Source organism: Ptychodera flava, chromosome 11, assembly GCF_041260155.1.
Source record: "Ptychodera flava strain L36383 chromosome 11, AS_Pfla_20210202, whole genome shotgun sequence".
In the NCBI taxonomy this organism is placed as follows: domain Eukaryota; kingdom Metazoa; phylum Hemichordata; class Enteropneusta; family Ptychoderidae; genus Ptychodera; species Ptychodera flava.
The window spans coordinates 26,177,013-26,195,419 of NC_091938.1; the positions used below are offsets into that span (position 1 = coordinate 26,177,013).

An 18,407-nucleotide genomic window follows, 5' to 3' on the forward strand; every position below is an offset into this window, starting at 1 on the left:
ATTAATGGCACATTTATTCATGTAACATATAGTTGTCAATTTAAACAACATTGACCCTGGTTTGATTGCTGTCGCAAATGTGGGTGGTTTTGTCTGGAGTCATTTTCCATGGTCCGATCAGTATTCCAGTGCCTGGATTAAAGTGTCCATAAGGAAAAATGTTAATTCTATCATTCTGTTGCAGATATATGTATTGGACAGACTGGGGCCGAGAACCGTTCATAGGCAGAGCAGGTATGTGGTACACACAGGTCACTGCTTTGTTGCATCACACTGCTAGTGCATTAAGCTCATTATCTGTATCTACATACATTTTCATCTACTCGTAATACCAGTCCATATAAGCTGTTTTGAAATTAAATGTAATTTTTGAAAAACCAGCCTTTAATAGACAATGATAAACAATTTATTTTAATCCGTTCATATGTTAGACTAGGGAATTAAGAGCAGATCATTTACACATTACTCAATTCATTGCGACAGGTTGGCTTCAGCAAGTGTCTTTCCGATTCTCAAATATTTACAATGCCTGGCTGACCAGGGGCTTGTTTGGACTCATTTTAAATCTTGTTGACCAACAGAAGTTTTCACCATCTTACTTTTGTGAAAATCAAAATTTTCAGTTTTTCTTGCTAAAGTGAACATTTGTGTAGCATTAAAGAATTAAACGTTTTGTTTATTTCTTTCACTGGTAGCAAACTTTGAAATTTGACCTTTGAACTGTATCCTTGATCATAAAAGAGATGGGTTCAGAGTCATTCAGGAAAATTTTAGCACAAGTTTAAAACTCTCCATTGTGAAGCACCCAGCTGACTTCCACTGCCACTGTATCTTGAAACAATGTACAGTGAAAATTGTCTAAACTGAACACTGTATAAACTGGAATACTGTCTAAACTGAACCCTTTGCCAAGTCCCATTCCAAGAGAACTCTATATTAAAAGGACCTGTCTAAACCGAACACCTCTCAAAACCGATTTTCTCAGTCCCTGTAGGGGTCGGTTTAGACAGGTTTTACTGTATCAACATAATACTTATCAGATTCTGTTGTTTGAGAGCAACTGAATTAGTACAAAGTGCTTTCCCCATTATTAACCCTTTTACCATCGTAGTTTGTCCCAAACCTACTTTTTTCAATAGTCATTGTGGACCCGTTTACTTGGAATAGGGGTGTACAGATTGACTGTCCGTAACCCTTGTGTGTATTCCTTTCACAATTTAGGTATGGATGGCAGTGGAATGGTTCATCTGATAACGGAGAAGTTAGGATGGCCAAATGGATTAGCCATAGACTACACTACAGGTAAACTGTTCTGGGCAGATGCTAGAGAAGACACCATTGAGTTTGCAGACGTGGACGGCACAAACAGGTATCTAAATTTTGCATGATGACCCATTTGTGAAGATGTTAGCTGTGGCAAGGCTACATTTCTGCACATTTTACACCAATGCCTTGCACTGTATTAAAAGTCAACAAGTTGAAATCTCAGTGCGGGGAAGTTTAGATTTCATCATTAAAATAATTAAGTTTTACTTTAAAGAGCTAGTAGCTGTACCTTATGGTTACTTTTCACTATTTTTGTTGATGATTTTTTGTTATTTTTGTTTTGTATGTTAATTGCAAGTCCTTATGCCACTTCCCAAAGCATTGGAACACCAACTATATGGCTTAGCAACACAAAGTCTAAATGTATAATATGTACCGGTACTCTAACGCAGTTGTTGTTTAGATTTGAATTCTAGTCAAGATGAGAATTCACTTTGCATTCACTGTGTTGAATTCACTGTGCATCTCGTGTTTGGGGAGTAGAACAGTTAACATGAAAAAAATCATGAAAAATTATAGCAACTGGCCCTTTAAACTGAGTTCCGCTAACTGCCCCACCTATCAATATCTTCCTCTTGTACCATGAGGAATCAAATTGTGACGCAGACATGAACATTTTGTGGAAATGTGTAAATGTATACGAGTTCACATCTAGAAAGTCATTTTCAGGTACATATTATGAGATAGTTGTAATTTGCGTTTTCACACACAGTTGTTTTCAAATATGCCAAGTCATCATAGTTCAGAACTTGTAACTTGGACTATTTCTCATAGGCCTTCCTAACTACATGTATGTTAATAAAATAAACCTTTTGGTTTCTGCAGGAGAACAGTTATTAGTGGGAATTTGCCGCATGTTTTTGCCATCTCCGTGTTTGAAGATTATGTTTTCTGGAGTGACTGGGAGACCAAGGGAATACACAGAGCACACAAATACACCGGGGCAAATCCCACCACTCTGGTCACCACGGTACACAGACCCATGGACGTGCACGTCTACCATCCTTTACGCCAACCAGCAGGTGAGTGCGTTTCAATGAATTAAATTGCTATGTCCAAAACCCTCACATCACCTTAAAGTGGTGTCATTGTCTGAAAAAGTCAACATGTTTGATTGAATTGCTTCTGAATTCTGCACTGAAACGCTACACATGTACTGTAACTTATCTTCAATCAGACTGTGTGCATTATTTCATTTCGGCAAAATGTTGAAATTGCCCCAAATAATACCAGCCTGCTAAGGGTGTTTGGTTTTGTACAGGTAGAGGTAATCAAGGAAAATGAAGAAGGCAAAATGTAAAGAGTGTTCATTTTCTTATCACAATGAAATAGATTGCTTGAATTCACGGCAGAAGTCTACATGAGATTTTCACCTCTTACTCTGTTACAGTGCCAAGAAATCCGTGCGAGAACAATGGCGGCTGCAGCAACTTGTGTCTACTTGCGCCTGGAGGGGGGCGCACTTGTGCGTGTCCGGATAACTTTTACCTGGCAGCCGATCGGAGCACCTGCCTGTCGAACTGTACCGCCAGCCAGTTTGTTTGTCGCAACGACAAATGCATTCCATTCTGGTGGAAATGCGATCTGGAGGACGACTGCGGGGATGGGTCGGATGAACCAGCTTCGTGTCGTAAGTGCTTACGCGTGAAATTTTGCCATGTTTTACTTCAGACAATAGCTGTAGCTCGTGATGATATTTTTATATTTTGGTTCTATAGAACAAGTACGCTCTCTTCTTATTATTCCTCAAGTGTGTTGAAATACAGGGTATTAGCTGCATTTGCCAACAAAGTGCAGCACATGCAGCATAATCCGGATTATGTTATTTTGACAAATGAATTCATGTTAGGCCTGAAGTTCAGTTTACACCAATCAAAATGGGCATACATACACCAGTAACACAAATATTGGCTATGATGACTGGTAATGAAAAGTTCACATCAGTACATGGCTCTGAAGTAGAACAATGAAATGCATTTTACAGACAGGACGAAAGTCGTGAAATATCCATCAAAAGTTACAATTGATGGAGTTTTAAATGATGGAGGAGAGGAAGTAGTAAGTTTGATTGGAAAACAAACTTTCAGTTTTAAAAGAGTGAGACTTCGTTTATACAAAAATCCAATACTGCCACTGAAAATAATAGGATTCTAATAAAATTTGATGATTCATAGGATCAATTAACATTGACAAAAATTATCATGGACAAAAATGGTTTGGGACTCAGGAAATGAAGAATTTTTTCAGTCTACTCAATGGGTTGTAATTATCAGTTTCAGACCAAAACTTTGCTATGCAGCTTAAATAAATACTTTGGTGTATGAGTGATTCAAACAAAACAGTACATGACAGCATAACAAATAAATTTGTGTAAAATTTGTGAATTTTTCCCAACAGAATGAAGAAATTCAGTAAGGAGAAATGAATTTATAATGTTATCTCTCACTGGAGTGTTTTGTTTGCTTGAGTTCATGCGAAGAAATGTCTTTTAATTGTCTTGCTGTCTTTGTGGTGGCAGGTCCGTTTGTGTGCAGGGCGGGGCAGTTCCAATGCAACAACAGACGCTGCATCAACCCGGCTTTCCTGTGTGACGGAGATGACGACTGTGAAGATAGTTCCGACGAAATGAACTGCATGAACCACACCTGTCTGGCCAACCAGTTCAAATGCAGCAAGGATGAAAAGTGTATCATGGCCTCACTGCGGTGTGATGGAACCAGGCACTGTGAACAAGGAGAGGATGAAGAGGGCTGCGGTGAGACAATTTTAGGGACTGTAAAATTCTTTAGGGAGAACGAACCTCGGGCACAAATAGTCAGACTCTCAAATTTCTACAATTCTTTTTCTGATCTACCACTTGTGGGGCTCATTTCAAAGCTCTTGGAAAAAGAAAAACTTTCGTCGTCTTATTTTTTTAGAAAATCCAAAATTTAATTTTTTTCCATAAAGTTGACCTAGGAGTGGCAGCCATTATGAATTTCTAATTGGCAAAATGTTGGGAATTGGTTTCGTTAGTTCAAAACTTTTTACGATGACGCACGAATTTTATTGTGTAAATTTTTTAAGAGAATGGTTGAAAGTTTCATTTGGTAAAGTTTGAGGAAAAGTTTAAGTCTTTAACTTTCGAGGCGTATACTACCTTAAACCATGCACATAGCAAAGGAAACTCATCTAATTTGACCTTGCCATATTATACATCTCATGCTAGATTTCCTCAAATCAAATGTTTCTATTGTCGTCTTGTTTTGTTTTACTAGCATGCTTTACCCTCTTTCTGCTCTAGACTTTTGTTTAGCCCCATTAATAGCGTTGATCGCAAATGACGTCACTGTTCTCTCTCATTAATATGCATAAATACATATTTGGCCGCATTTTCCGCATGAACAACGAAAATAAAACCTGCAAGTGTTAGAATGGCTATTAAGCGTCACACTTATTCGTATGAATTGATGACTGAGACTACAAGCTGCAACAACAGCCCCGCATACAACGACAAAATTTGTCCGAATTTCAGCATATTTGTCTGAAAGTCGCGCGCATGCAGCTATATTTAGTAAAAAACCCGAAATTGCGATGAACGCTATTTCAATAGATTGACTAGACCAATGTACAGAGAGGTTGAAGTGATGGAGGTTTAAATTTTTAAACCGTTGTTTGTTTTCTACAGAAGACATTCCGTGTGAGGAAGACAGGTTCCAGTGTGAGAGCACCAAACGCTGCATACCAAATGTTTGGTTATGTGACGGTGACAATGATTGTGGAGATAATTCTGATGAACCGCCAAACTGCAGTAAGTTGGATATTAATCCAGTTGACGGGAGAGCAAAATACCGCATTATTTCAGAAACAACTTGTACAAATGACAAATAAATTTGAATGTTTAGACCCTCTCTGACCCTGTAAGGTTTGTAAACCGTAAAGATCTTAGTAGCATATAGAAAAACTGAGTGCTATTGTGAATATGGCACTAATGAGTTGTATTTCTCTCTTCGTAGAAACTTTTGGTAAAGTGGCAAATCAGCCACCAGATTGCATGCAACTTTTGCTGTTTGACAGTGTGGTTGTATCCTTGTGTGATCAAAATTATCAGTCCCAACTTTCTGTACCAGACGGAAGTAACCAATCAGGCAAAATACGCATTATAATGCAAGACATTCAAGCTAAATGAAAGCGATAAATATCTAAACATCTATGTGCATAGCAAATGAACTATGGCATGAGAAAAGGACACTCTTCTCAAATTGCATGGTATGATACTATTACTGCAAATGGTTGCTATGATACCTTTTGTAAACAAAACACTACAATCCCTTTTCTATCTTCAACCAAACTTTTGCTTTTCCAAACTAAAACAAGTTGATGGGAATGTACTCATTGAGGGATGTTTATACAAGTATAACAAACTGACTACTGGGACTGCATGTGCAATTTTGAGCTTGATAAATACTAAACGTTTGCCCAAACATAAAATGGCGCCCTCATGCAAATAAAGCAAAAACACTGTACGTCGTGCATATATGCATTGGAATCTTCACAGAAACAATAGAGCAGTCCAATATAATGCATAGTGCTGAATGTTTTCCACTGGGACATCATATGCTTTGTTAGTCCCCACGGACACCGTCCGGGGGGACTTATAGGTTTGGTCATGTCCGTCCGTCCGTCCGTCCGTCCGTCCGTTCACGCAGATATCTCAGAGACGCCTGGAGCGATTTCGTTCAAACTTGGTACAAGGATAGTACCATACCTCATACAGATGCACGTCGATTTGTTTCACAATGAGATCAAATTTGGCCGTGATAGAGGACTTTTTAGTTTTCACCTCCATAGACTCCCATGTATAAGGCAGACCATAGACTCTCATGTATAAGGCAGACCATAGACTCCCATGTATAAGGCAGACCATAGACTCCCATGTATAAGGCAGTCCATAGACTCCCATGTATAAGGCAGTCCATAGACTCCCATGTATAAGGCAGTCCATAGACTCCCATGTATAAGGCAGTCCATAGACTCCCATGTATAAGGCCAAGAAAAATAAAAATTTAGTTTCTCATCGTATTCATATTGCAAAAAGGATGCAGTGACACAGTTTTTAGTCCCCAAAGATAAAGTCCAGGGGGCCTCATAGATTGGGTCATGTCAGTCCGTGAGTCCATCCATGTGAGTCCATCCGTTCACGCAGATATCTCGGATATTTTGACAAAATGTCACGTGACCTTGGGGACCTTTGACCTCAAATATACATATTTGTCCATAACTCAGTAACCACAAGTGCTACACCCTTCATATTTGGTATGATGGGACACCTTATGACGCCACATATTGTACCTCATTAATTATGTGCATATCTAATTTTGAGCAAGCCAATAGAGGTAAATGTATGATTTTTAGTATATAGGGATAGACTATAGGATAGAATTTTTTTGACAAAATGTCATGTGACCTCGATAACCTTTTACCTAAAATACACGATTATGTCAATAAATAGGTAACCACAAGTGCTATGTCCTTTATATTTAGTAGGATGGGAGACCTTATGACAACACATGCTTTACCTCGTTAATTATGCCCATATATATTTGTGGGCAAGCCAATAGAGCTAGAGGTCTGAATTTTGGCATATATGGATTAATTAGCAGTACAAAGTTTTTTTCAAAATGTCACGTGACCTTGATGACCTTTGACCTTGAATATGCATATATATGCATAACTCAGTAACCACAAGTTCTTTACGCTTCAATTTTGATAGGATTATAGACCTTAAGATGTCACATCTTGTACCTCATTTATTATGCACATATGTATTTCTTGGCTGGCCGATACAGCAAGAGGTTTGATCTTTTTTCCCGATTTAGAACCATAACTTAGACATGCCTCTTGTTTCAAATTGGGAACAATGACATAGACCTATGTGTCCATAGATTTGAACATATACACTTTAGTGATACTTCTTAATGACCTCATTTCCCTGCCCCATCAAGACTAATACTCCTATTACAAGTGGGGACTATGTCATTGTCAATGACTTGTTTTCTTTGTAATATTACCAGTTTTTAAAAATCGCGGGAAATCCAAATAATGGTTAAAGTTTAAATTTACTTGTCAATGTCCAATTTTTCAGAAGTAAAAGACTATATCCTTTAAATTTGTAGAATTTAAAGAAAATCAGAGAAAATAGAAAGCCTTTATCAGGTCAACAAATTTCAAGAGTTACAGCTACAGGGGCTTTAAAGGGACATGTGTATGAAATGGCAGACAACTTATATCTTATAAGTGGTAGCATGTTGCCAAATGGCATGTAATTCATTTAAACACAATTACATTAAGGGAATTCATTTTCTTTAATAGCAAGTTAAGGTTGGTGTAATTAAGCTTTGGTAGCTTGTCATCCATAGAATCATCACAGAATTCAGCATTTGCTGCCAACGATCATACACTAATAACATAATGATGATGTTTGTACATTTGTTTCTTGATTCAGTCGCAGTGGCCAACAAAACCCTTCCAGGTACTCATGATATACTTCATTTTTGGTGGACAACACTCACACTGTACACTTATGACACACAATGTAATTCAGCTTCGGTGGCCAACACCCATAATGTACACTTCTGACATAATTCAGCTTCATTGGCCAACACCAATACTGTACACTTATGGCATAATTCAGTGGTCAACAGCCATACCATACACTTATGACATAATTCAGCTCATGGGGTAAACATCCATACTGTACACTTATGGCAAAATTCAGCGTTGGTGGAAGGCACCCATGGAGTCATGGAATAATTAATTCAGCTTCAGTGGCCAACAGCCATAATGTACACTTTAACAACTCTAGTGGCGATCACACATACCGTACACTAGTGACATAATTCAATTCATGTTTGCCAACACCCATACTGTACACTTCGTGACGATTCAGCTCTGGTGGCCGGCACCCATAGACTCATGGAATAATTAATTCAGCTTCAGTGGCTAATAGCCATACTGTACACTTTAATAATTCAGCTAGCTCTGCTGGCCATCACCCATACTTTACAGTATGACATAATTCAACTTACATTGCCAACACCCATACTTTACACTAGTACTTAATGACAATTCAACTCTGGTGGCTGGCACCCATAGACTCATGACATAAGTAATTCAGCTTCGGTGGCCGACAGCCATTCTTTACACTTATGACGTAATTTAGCTCTGATTGCCAACACCCATACTTTACACTAATGACGTAATTCGGCACTGGTAGCCAGCACCCATAGACTCATGACATAAGTAATCAGCTTTTGTGGCCAACACCATACTGTACACGTCTGACATAATTTATCTCTGATGGCCAACACCCATACTTTACACTAACTATATAATTCTGGTGGTTGACATAATTCAGCTTTAATCAGTGAGCAACACCCATACTGAAGAATGACATAATTCAGCTTTGGTGGCCAGCATCCATAGACTCACGATATAATTCAGCTTTGAGGGCCGAAGCCCATACACTTATATATTGAGACAAAGCTCAGCTTTGGTGGCCAACTCCCATAATTCTGCTTGGTTGGCTGACATTTCGTCAACTCAGATCACACAATTCATCTTTTGTGGCAAGATGGTATGCTTTTGTAATTCAGCTTTGGCAGCTGACATAGATACAGCTATTACATTGTATGTTGTGCAGTTGATATGTACATGTATACACACTTATGCAGTAGTGCAACTCTGATACCTCTTGTAACCTATAGTAGAAACTTTGACCCATGACCATGACAAAAAAACTATTGAAAAAATGAGCACGAGTTCACTTTTAAGTGTGGTTTACTTTCTTAGGCGCCAGAACCTGTGCACCCAGTGAGTTCCAATGCAAAAATACAGGACGCTGCATCCCACTCCGGTGGCGCTGTAATGGCTTCAACGACTGTGGCGATCTGTCAGATGAACCCAGTGACGCCTGTGAGTCGCAAAGCTGTGAGCCGGAAACGTTCCGCTGCGACAATTCCAGGTGCATCCCCTTGCGCTTCAAGTGTGACTACGACAACGACTGTGGGGACTCCTCCGATGAGCAGGACTGCGTTGCCAGGGAATGCTCAGAGAGTGAATTCCGATGCAGCAATGAGCGCTGTATTCCAAGCCGTTGGATATGTGACGGGGAGGATGATTGCGGTGATAACTCAGATGAAACAGGCTCAGGATGTGGTATGTTTGACTCATCCCTTGCTAACCCCCTACTGAAAGCACTAAAATGGTAGAATCTTAACCATTTATAAATTTAGTACAGTTTAATGAGACCATTCCATTATTTTAATGGGAAAATAGCCAGGCTGCTATGAAAACTCATTTTCTGTGAGTTTGAATCACTTTTGTCAGAAGCAAAGATAAGTGGACCTAAACCTTTGCATACTTAGGGAAAGGCTTTTCATAGTGGCCCACACTGTAGCTAATGCACTAGTTACTAGGGTAGAATGTACCTCAGGGACAGATATTCAGACTTTTAAATTGTTGCAATACTCTTTTGATCTACCATTTGTGGGGGGTTTGTTTTGATGCTCATGAAGTAAATGAAATTTTCAGTGGCTGATTTTTTGTGAAAATCAAATATTTTAATTCTTGCCCCATAGAGTTAATACAGGGATTGCGGCCATTTTGAATTTCAAGAGCCTGTAAATACTGGGTAAATCCTTTCTCTAATACCCAATTTTGCACAATAACCCGTGATTTTATTCATGATTTTTAAAGGGAATGGCTTAAAGTTTCTCACTGAAAATTTGAGGAAAAGTTTAAATCTTTCAATTTCACTGCGCAAACTACATGTACCTGAAGTGAAATACTGTCTTTTCCCACTAACCCTTAGTTTTGGCACAGGATGTTTTTCAACTTGCAACACAATCTGATCATTGCAAGCAGATTATTCTAATTTTTTAGCAATTTTTCTCGCCTCACAGGTGTCACAACGTGTAGTTCTGCAGAATTTCAGTGTAACAACGGTCACTGCATAGCAGCAGATTGGAGGTGTGATAGTGATGTTGATTGTCTAGACGGCTCTGACGAATCAAACTGTGACACAGGTAGGGCACAATGACTCAAACCATGCCTCCCTCCCTCGGTTCTTGGGGATGTTGTAGATAAAAGAGGGAAATGGTTCCTACTTTTTGTAAAATTCTGTTCTGTATACTTTGTATGAGAAATTGTGTTTATTAATTACTTCTTTGTGTTTCTGTCTAACAAAGTACAAGCTTCATATTTGATTTTTCTACAGATTTAAACAAGTTTTACACATTTCGAAAGTATAATCTTTTTTCTCCCGGAGGTTCTTTGATATGATTAACAATTCAAGGAACTACTGTAGCTTACCTCTGTTTGGCAAGAGGCATAATATCTGGTCAAGATATTTGGTAGTTGAATGATTAAAACTCAATAAATGGACACAGCCTGTGAATGGTATATGATTAATCCACGGTTTTGTTTTGAAGAAATACTTGTCAGCACCATGCATTGTGCAGTAGTGTTTCAAAATCACTATAGCTGTAGGAGATACAGCACAACTTTTTTTTTTTGAAAGAATCTATGCAAAACTTTTACAGTTAACACAAACAATATGCTTAAAGGTGATTATTCACAAAATATTTGCTTTCTTATTGTCATTTGTTTTCATCAGGACCTATCGGCCCTATTTGTGGTGCGGAAGAATTCCAATGTAATAACACCCTATGTCGCCCTCTACCCTGGCGGTGTGATGGTGATAACGACTGTTATGATGGCTCCGATGAAAACCCATACATGTGTAGTAAGTGGCAAATTATATTCAAGACTTTAATATGTATACACTACCAATATCTTTGTTTGCCTTTCAACAAATTCATCAGTGTCTGTTCATCCAGAAGTATTTCTGCAAAAAAAATGAGCTATGAAGCACCAATGAACTCTATATTTTCAAATGCTTTTTAGCTATGAATTATAAGACTTCAGGTTTTTGTCCCGGAATAATCAAGTTTTAAACAATGGGCAACAGGGAACAATGCAGGCCGTTTCAGTATAATAAATAGAGAACTTCTGAGATTTACTTTATCAACCCTTTCATTGCAATGGTTTGGCCCAAACCAATTGTTATCAATCGCAAGTATGGACCCATTGACAGGGAATTGGGGTGAACAGATTAACTCAATACAAAAAAACATAAAAATCTCAGAAAAGTAATACAAGTGTGTGGTAATTGGAAGCAGGTTCCATCTGTAACTTGATTTTTGAATGCAAGTCACATTCTGGAATGAATTTTATTGTCCCTCCGAGATTGTCAATCTTGTCATTAACATAAACTGTACAATATGTAACAAGATTTAAATATGATAGGTAGCATGTATAGTGAGTAGAAATGTACACATTCTATCCATTAATAAAAAATAGTTTATAAAGTTAGAAAAATAGTGAGTTACAGCACCCTGATAGAGAATTGACATGCAGTTCTGTACATTCCGTTCCATGAATGAACACTTCCGTCATAAATTGTCTTTAACGTGAACCAATCAATTTCTTTCAGGCAAGCTGGAATGCCCAGCAGATAAATTCAGATGTGACAACCACATATGCATTGCCAATTTTATGGTCTGTGATGGCACAGACAACTGTGGTGACAATTCAGACGAGACATGTAAGTCTGCTTTTGGACATGAGAGTAGAAAAACCCATATTGTATGGTGTCATTTGTCCACCAAGTATAAAGCTGTACAACAATACATTGTAATTTTTGTTTTCACTGCTCGGTTTTTAAAAGAAAGGTAACACAGAACTATTGGTTTAACATAAGAATAAACAAGAACATCATTGGCTAATAAGTTCTCCATGTGTTGAAACAAATTCTGCTTTTGATGACGTTCACACGGTGTCATATTACTTTGGAATCCTATTTAAACATCAAGCTATAGCATGCAAAATATGAAAATGTAACAAAAAACACTGAATAATTTCAATCTTTCACAACACATCATGCAAATTTTTGTACAAGAGAAACAAAGTACCTGAAGTAAAGTATACCAATATTTGAAAAACAAAATGGCTTCCTTCCCCCTGTTAAATCTACAGGGTGAAATTAAATCAATTTTCACAAAAATAGACATTGAAACTTTTTTCACTCCGCAAGCTTCAAAATGAGTCCCCACACGTGGCATACCAGCAAGGTATTGTAAAATTTTAGAGTCAGAATATTTCAGAGGTGCATTCTATGCCACGTGACATTTTAAGGCGCCTATGTTAATGACCATTTTGAATCTCATGAGTCTGAAATGCATGATTATATTATGTGTGTCGGTTTTTAGGTCAGGCCACTTCAGGTCCAAGGTGTGAATCGTACGAGTTCAAGTGTGCCAATCATCGATGCATTCCAAATGTATTTGTGTGTGACCATGAAGATGACTGCGAAGACGGCTTCCATTCTGATGAAGCAAACTGCAGTGAGTGTCGCGTTTTTTCTATGGCTGTTTCCACCGCTCAAGGCTATGCTTTTGTCACCAACTGCACCATGTATCACCCACTGGTGATCGGCACTTACAGCAAAAAATTAATCACCCCTTTAAGCAGGAAAAAAATTTAATCCTTATCAACAATTAGCGTGTCTACCATATTGAATTCTCTTCCCATATATGCGTACATGTATGGTAGAATTCTTGAAAATGGACAAATACCAGGCGTTAGTAATACAGTCTATAACACCACCATACATGCAGCTGCCTTCTCATGGGCAACCCTCTCCACGTACAAATGCAGTATCTTTTCATGCAAACCATTCACTAGTACAGAAATTTGTGAGAAATTTGCAAGAAATGGACACTTTCTCTCTTTTTGCGAGAAGTAAGGGAGAATACATACTTTCTCGCAAAAACTTAGCGAGAATTTAATTTTCTCGCAATCAGCTGGCGAGAACTGTGTTTTCTCGCTCAGCATCTGCGAAAAACTGAATTCTCGCAACCAATCAGCGAGAAATTTGTTTTCTCGCTCTGCATCTGCGAGAAATTGTATTCTTCTGTGTAAGCATTTCACAAAAATTTCACACTTTCTCGCAGATGCAGAGCAAGAAAACATAGTTCTCGCTGATTGATTGCTAGAATTCAATTTATCCCAGATGCATGCGAGAAAGCACAGTTCTCGTAGCTTGATCGCGAGAAAGTATGTATTCTTGCTTACTTCTCGCAATACAGCGAGAAAGTGTCCATTTCTCACAAATTTCTCGCAAATTTCTGTACCAGTGATTTGAAAATAGTTTAATCCATTAATCACACAAGAGGCAGTGTAGTCTCACTCAGTTTTTCAAGAGAGAGGGTTGAAAATTGTCACACTCATGCTTCATGAGTCACTGACAGTGGTTTTCTTGTTATGTCAGTTTTACGTTACAAATCAAATTGCCTGTCAGGTCATGACTTGACAGGCAGCTGGTCAGACCATCATAAATACATCCAGCTAGGCAAGTTGTCATCTACAGTTGTAAAACATTTTGATGTGGCATAAACAAGTTAATGTAATGCAGATTTCGATATAACCTACCGTAATATGGTAGATTGTGTAAGGTATTGTGTATCTCATTCTGAGAAGTTTGGAAATCTTTGGCGTTAATATCTGTCCACGTTTTGACAAACTGTTGAATGCTGTACCATAGTTTGCTCTATGCTTATCAGTTTTGTAAATTAGATGCTATTACATCCCTTAAATGAGTGATTTTTGTCCCCTGCAGCAAGTTCTTGAAGTTTTGAAAATTCGCCCGTCATATCATGAGTCTAACAAGATATCCTTCTGTCTCACATATTGACAGCTCGTCCTGGCACAGGTGACGTTGATGAGTGTGCAACTGACAACGGAGGCTGTCATCACACGTGTATAAACGTGGAAGGTGGCCATTTTTGTAAATGCGACGAGGGATACGAGTTGGAGAGCAATAGGCGCACCTGTGGAGGTAACGTCTACCTGCAAACAAACATTTTTATGTCCATGTGCGAACTAAATGATATGCAAAATATACTTACAATTGAAAACGGGAGAAAAAGTTTGAGCTGTGATTTGACGTAGAAACTTTACCTTCACCGTACTCATTCAGACAGTGGTTCCTGTCACAGTTTCTGTAATTTCATCAGCAGAATTGGACCACAAAAGGGATATGTAGAAAACGATCAAAGAAGAAATTGCATAGACATTCTTAAATGAAACATGTGGGAAACAAGCATGAAAAAGCTCAAAAAGTATATTTTACAAGAGAACTATCCACACATTCATTATCTCTCTTCAGCTTGAACATTCAGCCCCTTGAGTGTTGTGGCTGCTTGAAATTTCCTGTGTCATCATGGCTACCTTATCAGCTTGCAGAAAGTTCTAACAAGATTGTACACTTCTTAACAATATCTTTGGCAAACATGATCCTAGCAATTGTTGTCGAAGGGTCAAGTTTTTCAGCCTTTAGCATCGTATGTGATAAACTAAAGCAGTCTGGTGTGCAAAAAGAAACATGTTTTTGTTTTTCACCCATTTACAGTTCAGAACTTTCTTTTTTCTTCAGATGTCAACGAGTGTGAGAAATACGGGGTGTGTTCTCAAGTGTGTCTCAATACAAAGGGGTCTTACAGGTGTGGGTGCCTTGAAGGGTATTTTGAGGAACCTGATGGAACGTGTAAAGCTGAGGGTGAGTTAAAAAATTCCCACTCTCCATTAGATATCATACTGGGATTCTTGGCCACAGTCTTGTGGACATTGTGTTTGGATGGTGTGGGCGTGACGGAAGATTATGTGGACGTGAAGCTAGGAATCACTTTGGTACTGTCGTATGGACATCATTGAAAGGATGATGTGGACAGTGAAGAAAGGGATCACATTTGCTGATCATGTGGTACAGCCAGTAAAATATTTACCAAAGATCTTATGAACCTGACTGTAGTAGAGGAATCATAAGGACATTACATTCAAAATGTAAACAAACTTTCTAATCACCTCACCGTCTGGATCCCACTTATGTCCAAGAAAGTACCATGGAATTTGTGTGGGAATTAGTTGTGTAGGATTCAGGATATGTATTGTGGAGGGTAACACCGATGTGTTACCATGCCAAGCTCTTCCCATTACTTTACCAGACTCCTTTGAAAATCTTCCTCCTATATGTATTTATCCTCTGATTTCAGGTGATCCGGATTATCTTGTAATTCCAAATGATAGTGAAATTCGACATCTGGATCCTGATCGACTCGGGCATACTTATGACAGTGAATATGAGGGCGAGACGTCCACAAGAATTGAGAGTGTCGACTACCACTTTGGCACCCAGACCATGTTTTGGACAAATGTGCATGATGGGACGATCAACAGAAGAGGGCTGAGTCCCCCCGGAATAGGGTCAGATGGGGGACAGAGGCGACGAAAGAGAGATGCGTCAGAACAGATAATTGTGAGTCTCTTAAGAGTTGACAGCAGTAGCTCTTTTTCCAAATACCGGTAATGTCCAATAATATGCAAATTAAAAAAATATCTGTATAAAATTATTCATAACACTTTTTAAAAGTACTCTCACAGGAATGGTGAAAGTGCACCTCAACATCCACAGACTTAAACTTTTGCTCAAACCCTCTTCGATGAAATTTTCAATCATTCTCTTTCAAAATCGAGAATAAAAATTGGGGTCAGCACACAAATTTTGGTAGTATGGTAACAAATTACCTTAAGTTACTGATAATTGAAAGTCAAAGGTAGTATTATATACAAATGGTTTTGAAAGTGAATGAGTTCAAGTCTTGAAGTTGAAAACTTTAATTTATTTATTTATTTATTTTACTTTATTTAAACAGGATAAGTCAATTCATTTCCCACACAAGGTGTTCTATGATCTCCCACGACGTCCTGCATAAAAAGCAAAAGGTACACAACAAACAAATAAAAACAGACACGTAGAATGAATAAAATTGACAAAAGTACATCAAAAGTGACGAGACTTAAAAACACAAAGCGTACAAATGAAACATATTTCTTCACTAAAGATTTAAAATTAAAAAGTTCCTTTTGAGATTTTATATATGAGGGTAGAATATTCCATAGTCTTGTGCCTCTATTCAGAAATGTGTTTCTACCCTTCTGTAGGCAGAACATGAGCACAATTAATTTATCACTAACAGTAGATCTTGTAAAACGCTTGGAAGCGCTTAACAAAATAAGCTCTTGAAAATCAGTAGACAAATATGGAGGGGCTAATCTATTAAAACATTTCCAAGTCATCACAGCTAACTGTATATTCCACTGATGGTTTATAGGATGCCATTTTAGATGAGATAAGGCCAATGATGACGAAGAAAACTTTCCCCTACCAAGAACTAATTTGGCTGCTCTACTATGCAACCTCTGAATCTTTGTTTGCATTCCTTTACTGCACGTCATCCAGACAACGCCACAATACGTCATCAATGGAAAAACTAACGCTTTCACCATCAACTCACAGGTTTTCTGGTCGAGAAATTTGCGTATACACCATATGGCTCCAAGACGTCTCGATACAGATTTGGCAATCATATTTCCATGAGATTCCCAGTTTAAGTATTGGTCTAACACAACACCAAGATATTTAAATTGACTGACAACATCAATTTCGATATCATTAAATTTCAAAACTAAATTTCTATTTCTGAGACGTTGAGGTGTACCAAAAATCATGGACTTAGTTTTGTCAAAGTTAAGGATTAATCTGTTTGTATCCATCCATTTACTAACTGATATAAAATCACTGAGTAACGAGTTTTGTATTTTTTGTAAGTCATCTGCTGCATAAAACAATGCGGTTTCATCAGCATATAAAACCACTTTGCATAATTTAGTTACAGATGGCAGATCATTTACATACATCAAAAAGAAAAGTGGCCCTAAAATCGAGCCTTGGGGCACTCCAATTTGGACAGGTGATGCTTCTGACAGAGATCCATTTATATTCGTGCGGTGTGTGCGATCTGCTAGATAGTTTTTCATCCGATCAAGTTCAAGACCGTTCACGCCAAACTTTGACAGCTTTTCCAACAACAACACATGATTGACAGTGTCGAAAGCTTTTGATAGGTCAATATAAATAGCACCTGTCAGCATTCCACTGTCCATGTTGGAGAGAATATAATCGACAACATTTAAAAGGGAAGTTTCGGTAGAGTGTGATGGCCTAAAACCTGATTGGTTTTCACATATGAGGCCATTCTCATTTAAATAACTATAAAGTTGAGAATGAACAGCACGTTCCAAAATCTTTGTAGCTATAGGCAACACCGATATTGGACGATAGTTGTTCATGTCAGATTTGCTACCCTTTTTAAAAAGTGGTGTAACCTTGGCCATTTTCCACTGGTCAGGAATTTTTCCAGTACGTAGTGACATATTGAATAAATAAGTGAGGGACCTACATGTATATATGATAGGAGCTCCACATTTCAGTAATTTTGCCGGGATGGAATCAAGACCAGTTGCCTTGGTAATTGATATACTATTGAGTTGGTCCAAAACAAAAGTTGGATCAATTTCTTTAAAAACGAACTTGCGTACTTTCGAATTTTTGTGACCAGCTGATAGGATGTTGTTGGCTAAATCTCCAAAAGAATTTGTAAGTTTCAAGCCAAACTTTAAGTTTTTAAGATGCATACAACTTTCAAATATCTTTCCTCAATTGCATTCATGCATGGTGTATCATTTCACTGTAAAATGAAAAGTTCTGGTTCATAATAATTATCGTTTGTTCCCCTGTTTATATACAGGTTACAGGGCTTAGGGAGCCGCGTGGTATCGCTATCGACTGGATTAGCAACCTAATCTACTGGACTGACGCTAACCTCAAGACTGTAGAAGTAGCATTCATCGACGGCACCAAAAGAAAGACATTGATCTATACAAACTTGGATCGTCCACATGCCGTCGTGGTCAACCCTCTAAACAAGTAAGTTTGGCGGGGTCCGTACTCCCATTGAAAGTCTAGGTTGAAGATTTCTTCTGCCATGAGAATACATGTGTACTGCCAAAGGACCTCTGCACTCACTATATCTGGTGATATGCTATGTGTATCCTCTATACCATCAACGTCTATAGTAGCTTCA

At 38.2% G+C, this 18,407-nt stretch overlaps 1 protein-coding gene across 1 annotated transcript in view; it reads left to right on the forward strand.

Moving 5' to 3' along the window:
• LOC139144442 (low-density lipoprotein receptor-related protein 1-like) overlaps positions 1-18,407 on the forward strand; it is a 144,823-nt gene that overhangs the window by 108,333 nt on the left and 18,083 nt on the right. The window contains 15 exon segments of the mRNA XM_070715142.1: positions 185-234; positions 1,222-1,369; positions 2,152-2,348; positions 2,717-2,956; positions 3,845-4,081; positions 4,994-5,116; positions 9,157-9,522; positions 10,269-10,391; positions 10,982-11,110; positions 11,861-11,971; positions 12,636-12,770; positions 14,123-14,263; positions 14,861-14,983; positions 15,477-15,739; positions 18,072-18,250. Coding sequence (XP_070571243.1) covers positions 185-234; positions 1,222-1,369; positions 2,152-2,348; positions 2,717-2,956; positions 3,845-4,081; positions 4,994-5,116; positions 9,157-9,522; positions 10,269-10,391; positions 10,982-11,110; positions 11,861-11,971; positions 12,636-12,770; positions 14,123-14,263; positions 14,861-14,983; positions 15,477-15,739; positions 18,072-18,250 — 2,565 coding nt within the window.